Source organism: Anoplopoma fimbria, chromosome 17 (assembly GCF_027596085.1).
Source record: "Anoplopoma fimbria isolate UVic2021 breed Golden Eagle Sablefish chromosome 17, Afim_UVic_2022, whole genome shotgun sequence".
Lineage (NCBI taxonomy): Eukaryota > Metazoa > Chordata > Actinopteri > Perciformes > Anoplopomatidae > Anoplopoma > Anoplopoma fimbria.
In genome coordinates, this window is record NC_072465.1 from 5181910 (window position 1) to 5198104 (window position 16195).

The 16195-nt window shown below is 40.6% G+C and overlaps 1 protein-coding gene across 1 annotated transcript in view; it reads right to left on the reverse strand.

Moving 5' to 3' along the window:
• suclg2 (succinate-CoA ligase GDP-forming subunit beta) overlaps window positions 1–16195 on the reverse strand; it is a 92639-nt gene that overhangs the window by 47778 nt on the left and 28666 nt on the right. Inside the window, exons 3-7 of the mRNA XM_054616804.1 lie at window positions 7991–8090; window positions 6868–6958; window positions 4527–4679; window positions 3364–3453; window positions 1957–2053 (exon numbers count right to left, since the gene is read on the reverse strand). Coding sequence (XP_054472779.1) covers window positions 1957–2053; window positions 3364–3453; window positions 4527–4679; window positions 6868–6958; window positions 7991–8090 — 531 coding nt within the window. The remainder of the gene's footprint in view (window positions 1–1956; window positions 2054–3363; window positions 3454–4526; window positions 4680–6867; window positions 6959–7990; window positions 8091–16195) is intronic.

The window sequence follows — 16195 nt, forward strand, 5'->3', positions numbered from 1 at the left end:
CTCATCTGAATGATGAGCGTTTGAAATGTTTACCTGCTAACCTCCACATGCTATGCAATTTAAGTGACAACAAGGGACTGAAATTTACACATTTCTCTGTTTTTCTTTGGATTTTCAAGTGTTTTCATTTGTCAGGGAATACTTGACAGGAAGAGAGAGAAACACATCCAACAACTATAGAAATTAGACTGATGCGGGCTTTGACCCCATGAATTGAAGCTGGAACCGTAGCTATGGTAAATAGTTATCTTTTTGCAAACAACACAAAAGAAGCCTGGTACAGCTCAGAATTGTTGAATCGCCCCTACAGACCAAACACACCGTTTAAGTTCCGCTCTTCCAGCTGTTCTTGGAGACGGTTTTAAAAAACAGCTTATAAAATGTGTACTTGGAGTCACATATAATACATCAAAGACCTTTTTAAGACAATCATAAAATAAAACAATAATCTAATAAAACGTTTTCCACAATTTATGTGGAAAGTTTAAAGTTTTATGAGAAAACGGGCAACTCTGGGATAGTTTTTAATGTGGTTTAACAGAGTCACTTATTAAGAAAGACAAATTTAAACCTCCATATATTTCATTTTAAATCTTCAATCTTAACATTTATACAGTTTTATCCATGAAATGTGACCCATCTAGGTATTTTTTGTGGTTAAAGATCAACACACTCTACCCACTGAGCCACATTCACTCATACATTAATGTGACATCCCTACCACTATTTTACACAGCCTTTAAAGAAAGCATAGCAATGATCAGAGTTCAGTCTCACAGTGATCATTTTTATTTGACGTATTTAGAGTTGACTGACAACAGAGACATTTTTTATTGCTTGATTGTAAAACAAAATATATTTATCTCAAGTTAAATACATTAGACTGAACCTGTAATAGGCTAGGCTGGGCTGCTATAAAGTCAGTGAATGGAAGATGATCATTTCCTAACCTTTGAATTATTTTTTTATTAAAATACACTAAATATCTCTTTCCTAACAGAGAAACTCCAGATTAGTGTATCAAAGTATTTTTTGATTCAGTTTAGTGTTAATTATCAGAATAAGGTAGACCTATAATGAGAAGATTCAAGAGAAAACGGTTCCTTTAGGACACAATAGGGTAAGTGAAGATAAATCTAACAATTGCTAATTATTAAAAGTAGTACTAGGATTTAGAGGATTTATTTCTATTCAAAGGTAGCTGGGTTAATTTGAAGAAAAAAAACAGCTCATTTTCAAACAGCCATGTGTAGCAAATAATAAGATTTCTTCTGGTTTCATAAGCAACGAAACCTTGTTATGTAGATTTAGTGCTGATGGAAGTAAATGCAAGTCATTTCAATCACTTTTAAGGCCCGACATACAATGTGAATTTTTTTTTTAAGCATTCATCTTATAAGACGTTCTTATTTATGTATTTATATTTAGATATTCATAGAGTATCCCTGACTGGTTACTCTTTGACGGCCGTGGAGTAAATGAAGGATGTTGCTGCTGCTGTAATCCCTCATTGGAGTTCCTCATTACTAGTGGATGATAGACTGTACGCCTTCAGTTAATCATCAGCAACTAGGACTCATCAACAAACATCAACATGCTATGAATATGGAAATCTCTGCTCCCTGAAGCCGTTTGGGGTTTAATCCAGACAAAGTCACACTGACAAGAAACTGACGTCAATGTGTTGCAATTACATTTCACATTCTTAAACGCATTCAGACCCGAGGAGATAGTGTGCCTGTATCCCACAGTCAGTGATTAACAGCCAACTCCATGTTTGTATAAAAATGCTCTATATTCAAAGTGTCGAAATATTGTGGCTGTTTAACATGATTTGGAGAGAAAATGAATGAGAGGAAAAAACACACATGCAAGGACACGTATTACGCACACCGACTGAGACTGAGGCCAAGTAAACACACAAACACACGCACAAAGACGAGCATTTCATGTTACCTTGTCCTTCGGGAGTCTCTCCGAGAGGATTGACTTCGACTTGAGTGGCGTCGACTTTCAGGAACAGATCATAGAGCCTCTTAATCTGATCTGCCGCCTGTGAGGACCACATAGGACAGTAATTACCTCATGGTTGGGCTCTGAGCAGCCAGCCCCCGCCAAGGCCGCTCAGCCTCCCACACAGGCTACATAAAACATGGCAAATCACCTTCAACATTGCGCTGTCTGAGTTTGTTTTGCCTGAATATGTCTGTCTCTGTGCTAAAAAGTTAAAATATTTCTCTTTTTGCTCAAAACGGCCTGACAACTGGCAAAAAGGACATGAATTACAGCACATTCTAATGTGGTTACAGAATATAGTATATGTTCAATTATAATGCACTTTTAGTAGATTCCACGACTTAACTAGTCCCTCTAAAAATCCCCAATTCAATTGATCTCTATTGCTGCAAACGTTCTTTATGTTCTCATAGTTCGTTCCAGACAGCAAAGGTATTTTGCCTTCTGGAATGAGCTGTAATTATCTCTGAATTAAACAGAGTGGCAGCTAACTCGCAGCAACCATGGAAAAGCAAACTGACAATGAAGAAACTTAACCATTCACTTTCTATTCCTCTCCTTGCCTGTTTAAAATCAATGCCTATTCAGTATCCCACAAAAAAAGGACTGCATACAATATGATGCAAACAAAGCTCAAAATATCCTTGACTCTCAGATTGAAGCCGATACACTTGGCTGATTTAAACGTATTCCATGTGCTAAAATTCTGAGCTAATCTGATTTCTTATGCCACGGTGCCTGTGGAAGAGAAAACAAATCAGTGATCTGATGCCAAGAGACAAATGGCATTTAAATGAACTCTATACTCAATATGAATGTGAACTCAGAGTGTTTCTGCACTGCTCTTCCTTGACCTCATTTTCTTAACTAATGCTGCCTGAGCAAGATTTGCAAAATTTGAGGTGACAAGAAAACATTTTATGTTTCCCTGTTCTCAAAATGATAGGCTGCCCATTGTGACGAGTTTTGACTCATGCATGAATCATTCACAAAATAAATGAGAGGCATGTTGTATGAAATAATGGTACCACTAGTGATGCTTCAGCCTGGCACAGCACTGTGCAAAGTCCCTGCCAGATATATGACAATAGACCACCTGGCAAGTGAGCCTTGTGTAATGATGCTTCACTACTTGTCTGCGTAAAAAACCCCTAATAATAGCCAAAGTTTGGTGTGTTTGTCAATGAGGACACATCTATCAGTGTGTGTGTGTGTGTGTGTGTGTGTGTGTGTGTGTGTGTGTGTGTGTGTGTGTGTGTGTGTGTGTGTGTGTGTGTGTGTGTAATGCATTGTAGATTTTTCTGCCTTTTCTTTGCATTGTGTCATTAAAGCCAGCGCGCCCGTTACCTGTCTCTGCAGAGGTCCTTTGAAACCCAAATTAGCTGCCATGCGAAGTGCCTGTTCGTCTCGCACCCCTTCAAATATATCTATGACTTCCTGTAAGATTTGCAGTGAAAGTGAAAGAAAAAAGGGTGGGAAACAAATGGAGAAAAGGAGTGAGAGAGAGCAGGAAGCTCAAACGCTGGGCTATAATCTGACACAAAGCGGATGTTCATAACAATCTACAGGCATCATAATTAAGTTGTTGCAAGCTGCCAGACATGGAGGAAAGGGTGACTTGGGGGTGAAAAGATGGATTTCTAATCAGACCCTCGTATCTTCGATTATGAGAAGGTTGCTTATATCTTTTTAAAAAGGAATATATACGGACTAGGGTTTTCAGGGTGCACAGTGTTGTAGAAAATAAAGTCTAAAACTGACAGCTGTTGTTAGCTGGTGTAAACAATTCTGTATAAACTCCGTCAGGACCATATAGATTTTAATGAGACGTGTGAAGGGCTATCACGTGGGTTGGACAAGCAACATTCCAGCTGTGTATTGCATATACAATCTGAAATCTTCGGCTGAAATAATGATGGACATAAGTCTCGGCTGGATCTTTACCATCCGCTCTAACATCTGTGGACACTAGCTAAAGGAAGATATACAACAATAGAAAATCTGCAGTGCTTAAATTGCACATCTGTTAACAATTACACATCTGTTAACAATTGCCAAGTAGCCAAGTGACTACAGTGGATTATGTTCTGGAAATGGAATCTAGTTAATAGCTAAATAAAGCATAGAATGCTGTGTATTTGTTCATGTCAAGCTTCAGTGTATTGCTGTGTGTCTGCATCATGTTCAGCTGCTGCGGTACACATGCAGGCAGGAAAAATACATTTAATGGATTTAGCTAATAATACGAAATAAGCAGAGCTTTCATCCGTTAAGCCCACTGGGCAATTGAGCCCTGTTGTGATTTCAAGCCAAATTAAACTTTTGTTGATTTAAAGGCAACGTCTTTGAGCAAGGTAGCGGAGTGTTTGCACTCTTTTAAGAGTTCTTAACTGTACCAGACAAGATCAGTCCATTTCACATTCTGCATTGTTCTTGAGGCAGATACGTTTCATTTTGATATTCTTCTCATTAGATATTGCAGAGATGGGTATGGGCCACAAATCATTTACCTTAAAGATGAGTTCTGGGGAGCTGGCGGCTACCTCCTCGATATCCATACCTCCCTGAGGGCTGCCTACCATGACAGGGCCGTTACAGGCGCGGTCCATCAGGATGGCAAAGTAGGTCTCCCTGGTGATGTCCAGGGCCTCAGCAACCATCACCTGGATAAGGCACAGCATGAGTGACAGGGGGCTGAATGTAGCGAACATACTAACTTGAGGGATGCACCGATCCGCCTTTTTTTTTTTTTTCATAATACCAATATCGATAACTGGGCTTTTGGTATCGGCTGATTTTGAGTAGTGATCCATGCCAGAGTTTAATTAATAAGCCGTATACCTCACTGTGTCAAAGTGACTGGGATCATTCTTTTATGCCTAAGGTAATATCAGGCCTGACTTAAACATTGCTTTCTTAATTTTGTAGTACAAAATGTATTAAATGAATACATTGATATAAATGCACTGAATTGTTATTTATAAAGATAATGATGTCCGATACTAGATCAGACCGTATAGTCTCCGATAACCAATCCAGCTTTTTGATTAAGTAGCTCATTTCACGCAGCCTGTTCATTAAATATATAGAATATAATATATAATAATAATTGCTTGGTAGATTTTCTAGTTAAATATTACGAAAATATGTTAGTAATGGAAATAAAAAAGTACATTTTTAAAAATATTGTGCTTTCTTGTAGTGCTTGAACGTTGAAGTGGCCCTCCTATGAGACCACAATACCAGCAGTGGCCCCAAGCCAAATTGAGTTTGAGACATCTGACATAAAGGGTAAAAAAAAAAAAAACAACTTTCCACAAGTATTTGGTAAACCTTTGCAAACTTTTTACAATTTTACATTAAAATGCATGTTGAAACGTAAAATATACATAGAACATAATGACACAGGCAAATAAACAGGGTCCATATATTTGCAAAATCTATGAAGCATAGATTTGTGAAAATCTCATATGTTGTGAATGAAAGACAGGGACCTTAATGCAGAGAGTCAGGAAGATAAAAAGAAAGAGGAGGCAAGCAAAAGGGTCATTTGGAAAAGAGAGGAAGAAAAAAGATCTGATGTGTGGTGGTTAATGGGGCTGCAGGTTTTCGGATGAAGTGTTTGTTTGAACATGCACAGCCCTTATGTTCTGCTCACACCCTGCCGCACAGCTGATGAGGATGGATAGCCTTCTCTCCACTCCGTGTTCACAGACAGCAGCCCTATCTCCTTGTCCAAATGTTGTCTTCTCCAGTCACTCAAACATTCTCTTAAGTTCCCTGTAGATCGACTTGTCGCCTGATTCTTCGCTCAGACTTTACATATTTTATTTCCACCAGCTTTCTTTTTCACCTCAAACCTGGCCTACTTCAACAACCGTCTTTAACACCCCCTGTCCCATCACCCCTTATCTTCTCTCCTCATCCCTCCGTCAGTGCCATGAGAACAAATCCATGTAGATGCTGAAGTGCTCCCTGTTTTTGTTCTCTGCTCCGTGGTGCAGTAAGGGTTGAGGGTTGACGCAAGCTCTATTGGCAGGTTGACAGCTAAACTCTGTCTGTCATCTGACAGACCAAATTATGACAACACTGTTACTTTTCTCAATCCTTCAGGTCCTTCAACAGCTGCTCCTCCCGGGTCCTGTTTCAGTGCCGCATGCGAAAGAGGATGTTCTTGGTAGGAAAATAACTTGGCCAGGTAGGTAATGTCTCTTCCCGCTCAAATCTAATTCAACTTTTGCCCAGTTTTAGTTTGTTTACCTTTTCCTCTGTCTCGAAAACACAGTGAGCTTGTGAACTTCCTGGTCTGCAGGTGCTTTCTATAAAAATGACATGTGTGACACTCCTTTGATTCCACCTAAACTCTGCGGTATGAGCAGGAGCAGAACTTAGGTAGCAGGGGTAAACAGAGATGGGGAGAGACAAAGACAGAGAGCGGGAACCACACACAAGCTGCAGACTGAGAAGGCTTCATCACCTGGAAATGTCTGTTTTGAGAAGGTACTGCATGCAGCATGCGAGTAGAGAAAATTATATTCCTGCTTGTTAGTGGCACAGAGAAACAGTTGTTTACCAAACACTTTAAATTCACAGTGGGCTCGGTTCAATTTATGCAATGAGCCATAACACCAGCCAGCGCAAACCCACAGTAAACAACAGTGGACGCCTACTATTTAAACCTAGTTGAAAAAAAAACAACACACAAAGCCATCGAGCCAGACTGCCTTCACAGTCATTCATTTTACAGAACTGCATTACTGGACTCAAAATGCCTTGAAATGAGGTCAGAAAAAACCCCAGAAGAAAGAGTAAAGTACATCTTTCTTTCCTTCAGTTTACGCATTGGCTCACCGTTTTCACTTTCACTCCATCTTTTGGTGTCTGCTTTGTAGTCAGGTTGAAACCCAGCATCTTATTGGCCAGTTCACCAACCACAGCAGGGCTGAATGAAAGAGGTATTAAGTTAAACAGAATCCGTTTTCAAACAGACATCATTTCTATTAAAATACAAACACTTAAAAGCAAACAGTTACAAAATGAAAGATGAAAAAATCCGAAAATAATTTCTTTATCCCTCTAGAGTTGTTTTTTTGTTGAAGAGAGATATGCCTAAGCATTTTCTAGGCATTTATGTAACATTCTGACAAAGCACAGTTTTTGGATACATTTTGGTACATCAACACATCGCTGTGATTGAACCTCTATTTATACTCTGTTTAAAAGCAGCCCACATGCCGGTGCTGCTTCTGTTAGCCTGCTCTGGTTGTAAGTGAATAAATATGAAGCTGGGGTTGTAGTCATCCTTTGATAAATGAGAGGAAGGTGAACTGTGCGCTCATGACACTGTCTAGGGACGATGAACTTCAGCATATTTCACTTTGAAAAAAAGTTTCCGGCCATTCTGAACCCTGAAGTAGGGTGACGATGATACATATCTGGGACAATTGTCATAAATCACTTTTTTGCCTTTAAGGCGGCAATAAGTGGAAGGTACCTTTACTAAAAAGATAGCGCTGTTTTAGTACATGAAAACTTGGCAGAGGGAAACGCACTGCCTGAGCAAAAAAGAACTCTTTCAAGTTGTTGTTTAGTCTTTTGACAGAGTGAGCCTTCATTGGAGGAATACACCCATCACACTTTGTAATTCTAAGATAAAGCAAAATACGTCTCAGCAGCGGCACAAAACTCAATCAACCCGAGAGAGGAAAACTCAGTATGGGGTGCAAAACGCTTCTGCAGACCTTAAAATCCCCTTTTTCAACATTTAATTGAGGGTAGTTGTTCAAAAACGAGACACTGGAAGAAAGAAAAACTGTTTGTTTGCTGCACAAGTAATCCTGACAAGTGCCAAGGGAGCAACTTCAGAGAGCTCTTTGAGCCTCCTCACTCTAAAAGTCGCTGTCACAGGAGAAATAACATGAATCTATCTCCTGCAGTAACTCGCAGCGTGAAATGTAGATAGGGGTATACTTACTCCTTAGTTAAGTGCACTCCACCTTTAAGGCCACTGTCAAAGACACCTTTGCCTCTGCCACCGGCCAGAATCTGAGCTTTCAACACAATCTCCTTGGCATCTGAAAGAAAGAGAGAGCGAGAGAGAGAGGAAGAGAGAGACAGAGCACTTAAGATATGGGCTCAGCACCTTAAATACCCCCTTGAGTCTGCCTTTTATCCATCCATCTAATTGAATGAGGCAGGGGTGAGTGTGATATGTGATAAGATTACGGATTATGTCAGGATGGAAGGAAAAAGTTTATAATCCAGTGTTCAGCACCCATCCACAAGGAAAATAACCCTCGCACTACCAATTACAATGAAGTACAGGAATAACTGTACCCATATTGAAATGGACATCAAATATCTTTCAAATATAACATTCTGATGTTAAGCGGGTAGAATGTTTACCATGTTTAACAATTAGTTTACAGTGTTAGCATGCTAACTACAGCTATCAATAAATATTCTTAATTCTGAAAACAAATAATGGAATAGTCCAAAAAAAACATTTGTATATGGAAATGAATATGTGATTAAAAACAAAGATTAAAAAAAAAAGCACTATCACAGCATCACTTGCCTTAAATGAAAATAAAATGTTGGGTTTTACAAGGAATCCCCACAGTAAGAGGACGTGAAAAGCAAAGAAGCCTTCTGTCTCAAATCCAAACTGACTCCATCTTTGATAAACGTCTCTGCCCGTCTGCCAGCAGCAGCTCCTGGGGACAGCGGCTCGCTAACCTGCCTTCCCCGGGCTGAGTGACAGGAGACATTTACTGAACCAAAATAGTTTTTATGTCGACTCCATGGGAAGAAATCTGTGTTTTTAGGCCAAAGTATAGATTCATTGATTTTATTTCCTCACCTGTAGTGAAACAGGCTAGCTCACAGACAGAATTGGAGCCTTCATCAATCAATATAAATATGGCTGATAAGTTCAAAACACAAATACAGCGGGATATATGCGTGGTTTAAACAGCTGTCTATGCAGATTGCGTTTCCCAGAATGGTAAAAAAACACAAGGGCTGTCCGAGTCACGCTGCTCAGTGCTGAGTTGCTCACGGCCCGTTAGGTCACAGTGCCATGGACATAAAGCGCAAAAAATGATATTCAAATAGTTTGAACCTTTGCTTTTTTAAAGAACGACTATTCTAACATCCTATTTTCAGCCCTTTTGCTAACATTTGCTTATAAGCCCTACCCACAGCGCTAGAAAAGCTAAATGTGCTGGGAATTTAACAAATTTTGCAAGTACTATTGCAAGTAATTAACAAGTTTAAATTTCCACCTGACAAATGACGCTACAGGAAACGTCAGAGGATGAATGTCTGAACCACATTCCCTGGCGATCCATCTCATAGCTATCGAGTCCACCTGGTCGATGTAGATATATTTCAAGTGAAAAGTTTGACCTCTTAGTGGTGCAACATGAAAAGTCAGAGGATCTCCAAAAATCTCTGGGAATCATCGCCTGGGCACCATGAATATCCCACAAAATTTAATGGCAATCCGTCCAATAGCTGTTTAGACAAAAATTGTCAATTTCATGGTGGCACAATAGCCAAAGGATATCCTTTCGGGAACATGGATGTCTGTACAAAAACGTACAGTAATCGATCGAATAGTTGAGAGAGATAATTCTGTCTGGAACAAAGTGGTGGACCAGTCCACAGACCAACACTGCCATCTGTAAAACTATGCTGCAAACACGGCTAAATATATCGTCCACATACAATACACACTTAAACTGTTTAAATGGTGCATTCCCATAAAACTGGTAACAAGTTACCATCTCAAACCAAGAAGGGAAATAAGCAACTGCACAAAAGAAACTTTCACGTGACCTTGCACCAATTATATAACCGCCCTGCTTCTCCTTCGCTGTCACTACCACCTTGCAGGAACTCGCACATCAGGAGGAGGCCCCTCAGCTGTCTATTCACTACCGGCCTCTATTCAAATGGAGCTAGGACACTTGATGAAAGCTGGTCTCTGGCTAGGTTATTATTATCTAGGTGGGGGAGATCAGCCATTGACAGGTGGCTGCCATCAGGGTGGGAAGTGGGTGTTGGGGAGAGTGGAATGGGATGATCTGCCGTGCCGTGGCTAGAAAGACACCTTGACCTTCAGGGCTGGAGACAGGCCCCCTCTTTTGACAGCGCAGAAAAAAAACAAAAAAACAAAACTCTACGAGCAGTGTGGAGAGCGTATAGACAGGAGCTGGTGAGCTGAGGGAGCCTGAAAAACTCTGTCCTGGCCGTGCTCACCGCTGCTGTAGTAAGAAAAGGACCCAGAGAAAATAGCCTCTGACAGGGTGGCAGGGATTAAACTAACACTGCATTAGTGAGGCCCGTGTTCTGTGGAGATTCAAGAGCTGAGAGGGGTGAGAGAGAGAAAGATGGAGAATGAGAGAATGAAGGTGTGCTCCTATGCAAAGAGCGTTGAGAGGAGTCATAAATGAATAAATATGTTAATAAAAAACTGCTACTGCGCAAAATTAAAAAGAGTTCAAAGCAAGATGAAATAGAGTGTCCTGTGGGCATGTGCAGCAGAGAGGGACGGCACGGAGGAAATGGCTTTTGCTTGAAAGAACAGAAGAAAAACAAGTGCAAAGATGTAGCCCAATAGGGAGATTGCATTGTTTGAGGTGAGGAGAAAGGTAAGAGTATTGACAAATTGATGAGGACCTTGAAAAAAACCCCCAAAAAACAAGTTATGGTTTTAAAGTGAGGATATATTAAATATATTAAAAGGCATGTAATGTGCCAGGGAAGGTAATGGAGTGAGAACGAGGCAGGTGTTCATTCCTGCTGCACGAGTAATTGATAGCAAACCTGCTTATTATGCGGCACGCAACAAGATATTGTAGCGGCATCAGCGAATATGAATGGGTGCTGTAAGAGCAATATGCTGTTAATAAGAAGATATTTTATAAAAGAAGAGACAAAACCAGTAGAACACAAAATCTGCTGTAATAAAAAGCATGCACACTGCACCTAAAATACTTTAAGATTAAAATATGTATAATTCTCATGAAAAAACAAAACTCTGAGGACTAATACCAAATGCTGTGCTTAACATTGAGTCCACTCTCTGTTGGAACACATGGAGAGGATAATGATGTCCTCATAGATCAGAGTGAACATGTTGCATTGTAAAGAGCAGGGTGACCATTATCTGGTAGTAAGACAGACATGAGATGGCCTCTAACACTCAGACAAAGGTTGGTCCCTAATGAGTGCGGAGCAGAATGGGGGGCGGATGGAAAAGGAGTAGTAGCATGTAAAATCAGAGACAAGTCTTGCCTTTATGTTCGACCCAGACACCGCGTTGAGCAAGGGGAAAGAAGGGCAAATGTCTTAAGTTAAGCGGTAAAGGCAGCAGCGAGCACGGTTGGAGAGTCAGAGCTTAAGGTTCTCATACAAGAAAAAGGTTCTGTATTAAATCTGCAAACTGGGAGGTCATGCTAATAAAAGGTGATGCACAACGCATTCTGATTATGTTTCTAGCAGACGGCAATACATTGTAGATTCTGGTCAAGATGCTTCCTTGAAAGTACGTTTTCATTACTGTGCAATACGCAGAGTGTATATCTGCACCTGATACACAACAACTCGTTTATTTTACTTGTCGCAGCCACAGAAATTAGAAAAACACCTCCAGCAGAAGGTGGTTTGGTTATTATATCATTGGTTGGATGAAAACCCCTTTATATGGGCAAGGAGGGGGTTGCATAATCAGTTCTCCGCTTCCATTTGTATCATGCATGGCCCACTGTGAAGATGCAGAGTAAGATTTTCATCTCCATTTATTTTCTATATCTCGGGGACACGGGGGAGGAGATTAACATCGCACAACATCTCCAATCACATCACATGCAATCGGAGTAATGCGGTCATCATCCTCGGGCCTAACTCATTTCCCAGTAATGAGTGCAAATCAACTCCCAGTCTGCTTGCCAGTGACAGCAGCTGGCACGGAGAACGCAACGTCTACAATCAGTGTCTCTTTCACCCTCTTTTCTGTCTGTGCACTTTTGAAATGCCTATTCTCTCCCCCCCCTTCCCTCCCCACGTAGTCCATGGGTGGCCAGCAGCAGAGTTAGCTTTGGTCTGATATTTAATTAAGCCTTCGAGGGCTGTGCCATGAGGGGGATGCTGGCTGGTTTGGGGACAGATGTAGGCTGTGTGCCAATCCAGAGTGAGTAAGATGTGGCTACCATCTGCATGGAGAGAGAAAAGGATCGGGACGGCCCTCCCCGGCGTGCATGTGTGCTGTAATGAAAGTAATGTGGCGGCTAAATGGAGACGACTAATCAAACTCTTGGGAGGGAGGAGAAAACAAACACGAGCACACACAGCCACAATCAAATAACACAGAGAGCCTGAGCCTTGCTATGGATAAATGCCATTATAACCAGAGGGATGGGGGGGAAAAAAATAAAGACCTCTCAACATTTAGCATCTGTGCTCATCATGACAGTAAACCTCCTGGTTATGTTGCAGGAGAGTGTTGATTGCTGTCAAACATAGTCTTTAGAAAAAACATAGGTCTGAAATGACAGTGTAGAAGACCGTTATAACAAATAACGTACTGTAGACGCATAATTATTATATATCCCAATGGTTTTTGGGAATTAGATCCAAGCTGAAACATAATTCATAATTCAGGGGTATTCCGGGCAGCATAATAAGTAGAGAGAACAACAATCTGTGCTTCCATTTGCTTGCATTTAGTGACACATGGCGCTTCTTTAAATAACGTCAATTATGTCGTCAACTGCATACTGATAGCTTCAGACCGCTCTTGCTTTTGACTCACTTTGCCACAGGGTCGCATCCATGACTCACTGATATTTAGAACATTTAACTAATAACCTAATATAAGTAGATTAATAGTACCAAAGGCAAGTATAAAACTGAAAATGTTCACGTTGCTTTCCCTTGCATACAGAGTGTTTAAAATGGTCAAAATAATGGCCTAACAATGTTCAGTGTAATAGCCTTCACAATATATTTTTAACACTAGGGCTGCCCCCTATTAGCCAATTAGTCAACTAATTGGGCGTTTTGGTCTTATTCCACAAATATTTTTTGAGTTGATTAGTGGTTTTTCATGCTGAATTACTTATTTCCAAGTGCTTTTGATTGATTCTCTTTGGAAAATATCATATTTACACATCTGTCGATTAAATCAACTAATTGGTTAGTCGACAAAATCGTATGGGCGTAACTCGACTAAGACATTCTTATAATAAGGACAACCCAAAATTAGAATTTTTGAATGATATGGCCGTGTTTGATATTTAGACTCCTTGTGTGATGATTTCCTTTAACCACAGCAGTGATCTTGGATCAGCGCAGCTTTCCATGAACTTTTACCGTTTCCAATTCTGCCAAGCCACGAAAATGTCATGCGGAAATTGACTGTCCATTCATGCACCGAAGGCAGGTGAACCAAAAGGAAAGATAAGAAAATAAAACCTTCAGTTTTTCATCTACCTTGACATATAATGGCCTTGGAATTCTTCAAGCTTAATACGTTTCCCTGTTCAGTTGAGGTTGAAAAAGTCAACAAACATTGGTCAAACCTGACCACGCTATTCAAAGTCATCTTGCTACTGGCATGTCTGTACGACCAAATGTTGGGACTTGTATAACAAGTTTGACCCCTTTGTTCGATACAACTAAATATATCATTACCATCTCACTGTCTTGTCTGTTTAAGCCGGCTGTCAATGTGTCCGTCTCTCCCTCTAATGATGCCATCTCAGTGGAGGAGAATATCAGCATCCCAGACCGAGATTGGCACCTTTGTGTGACACCTCTTCCAGTCGCCGCTTGCATGACAGCCGAGTCCTCATTAGACGACAAGTCCACCTGGCTTTCAGACATAGACAGCTCTTCTAATGATATCCTGCGATGGCCCTGGTAGAGAGGTGCAGTTCAAATCCCTGACTGAGAGATTCCCTCTGCCATGCAACCAGAGGGATTAGAGTAATGATAATGGTGTTGTGAAACGATGGGTGCTTAATGACTACAGGGATATCAGTGGGGAGAAGCATTCTGTTTGACAAAAAAAGTCTCTGCAAAGACATTTATTTGTATCACGCCACATTGTGAGACGGTTAACTAGAAATTTACTAACTCTGGGTTGCACACAATGGTGTGTTCCTGAAAATATTTTAAATAAAGTGACACAAACATTAGCTGCTCCCTTCTCATTACTGACTCACCATTTTTTCTTCAGTTCAGCATGGACAATAGCAGATCAAACCATTCCAAAAGTCAACAACATCTGCTGCTGCTGCTGCTGATACACTGGTGGGCAAGAACACTACTTGTGACGCCATTTCTACTGACGAGTAATGAAGCTTGCCTAACGGTTGGAGGTCCCTACAACAAAGCACAACAATGTTTTGTACATTTCACTCCACTAGTACTATTCCCTTTTTCTGGACCTGACTTAACTCTTAACTCCAACTAATACAAACACAGATAGGACACCCGCATTTATGCAAAGTGCCCTTAGAACAAATAATAGGCTACATGTTCACTTCTACTGGCACATTAGTGTCATCCTAAAACGATATATTGGATGCGTGAGAAGTAATTCGACGTCTCACCCACAACATGAATAGGTTAGGGTGCGTAATGAGGAGGTGGAAACACTAAGCTGCTTACATAAATCAGCTCTTTGAGAGACAGGCTGGTTTAGCCTGCAAAGCCTATTTACAGCTGTTAAGACAATTTCAGATGCATGGCTTTTTCCTGCAAAAAACGAGAGACCCATAGAGCAAGCCAATGTATGGGAAGACAATATGTCCTTGGAGAGGCCTGCATGTTGTGTGTCTGTGTTAGAGTGCTTGGACTGACTTTGTACTTCAGTGCGTTTTTGCATCTTCTCAAAATGTTTGATGTTTTTACGAAAGGGACTGCAGTTATCAGAGAACCTGAGAGAGAAGTGTTTCTGAATGAAGTTGGTGCAGTGTCTGTCAGTAACCTAGTGCTGTTCCCTGTGTTAATAACATTATGTTTCAAACCATCCCCATCCTCTCTCCCCATCCAGTTCGTGTTATCTTGGCACGTACTGGAGACAGGACAACTGCAGACTAACATCTGTCTTCCTGAGACAGGTCAGCCCTCTGAAAAGGACCAGAGCTGCTCCGTCCATCAGCAGGAGCCCTGCAGGGAGTCGTGTGGCTAGACGGAGATACCTGCAGATCTCTTCAGCAAACTCCCATGCACTCATTTAGTTCCTCTATAATGTGATCAAAGTGGCAAACGAGGTACTGCTGTAGTACTCGCTTTCTTTTACAGGAGGGTGGGGCATAAACAGAGGGGCGTTAGGCACTGCAGACAGAGACAGAGCACAACGGTAAGCACAAGAGAACAACAGATTGAAGAAAAGGCTAAATGAAAGAGCAGACGTGAGTGAGTGAACAAATTGGAGGAATGTGAAAAGAGAAAAGAGACGGGACTAAAGCAAACGAGAAGAGAAAGGTTAAAATTTGTGGGTGAAATGCAGACGAAAGAACTATGTTGTCTTGACTTGACATTACCAGTTAATCACTATGTAAATGGCCCTCAACCCATTTATGTAGAAGTTACTAACCCAACACAATACTGGTTTCATACTCTTGCCATGAAAAACAGCAGCAGCATGGTTATTGGTTACCCATTTGCCAAGTGATTTTCTTTTATTAGTGTGCACATACTAGATCAGTCTCATACGTGTAAATAAGAAGTACAATTTCCAAATTTCTTTGACACGGATGAAGAAGGAACAGTGATGCGAATTAAAACAATCTATTATTCTGGTATTATATATATATATATATATATATATATATCTTTGTTATTTGCAAATTGCCCATTTGCAGTGTATAGCTGTAGAAAGTGGTCCAACACAAAATGTCCTCATGTCAGTAGTGTAAAAAGAAGTAATCTCAGTGTAAGTGGAAGCCAAAGGCTCAAGAAATTAATGAACAAATCAAATCCAAACACAAGCCTCTTTGAAATGTTGGATTGTTTGTTGAGAGACACAATGTTGTGTCACGTAATGTTAAGAGATTTAAAAAGTTTCCATTTAACTATAATAATTGATGCAATTAGAGCGCAGATAGCAATATATCTGCAAAAGCACTCCAAAGACTGCTAACAGGTCAAATTTACCAACACA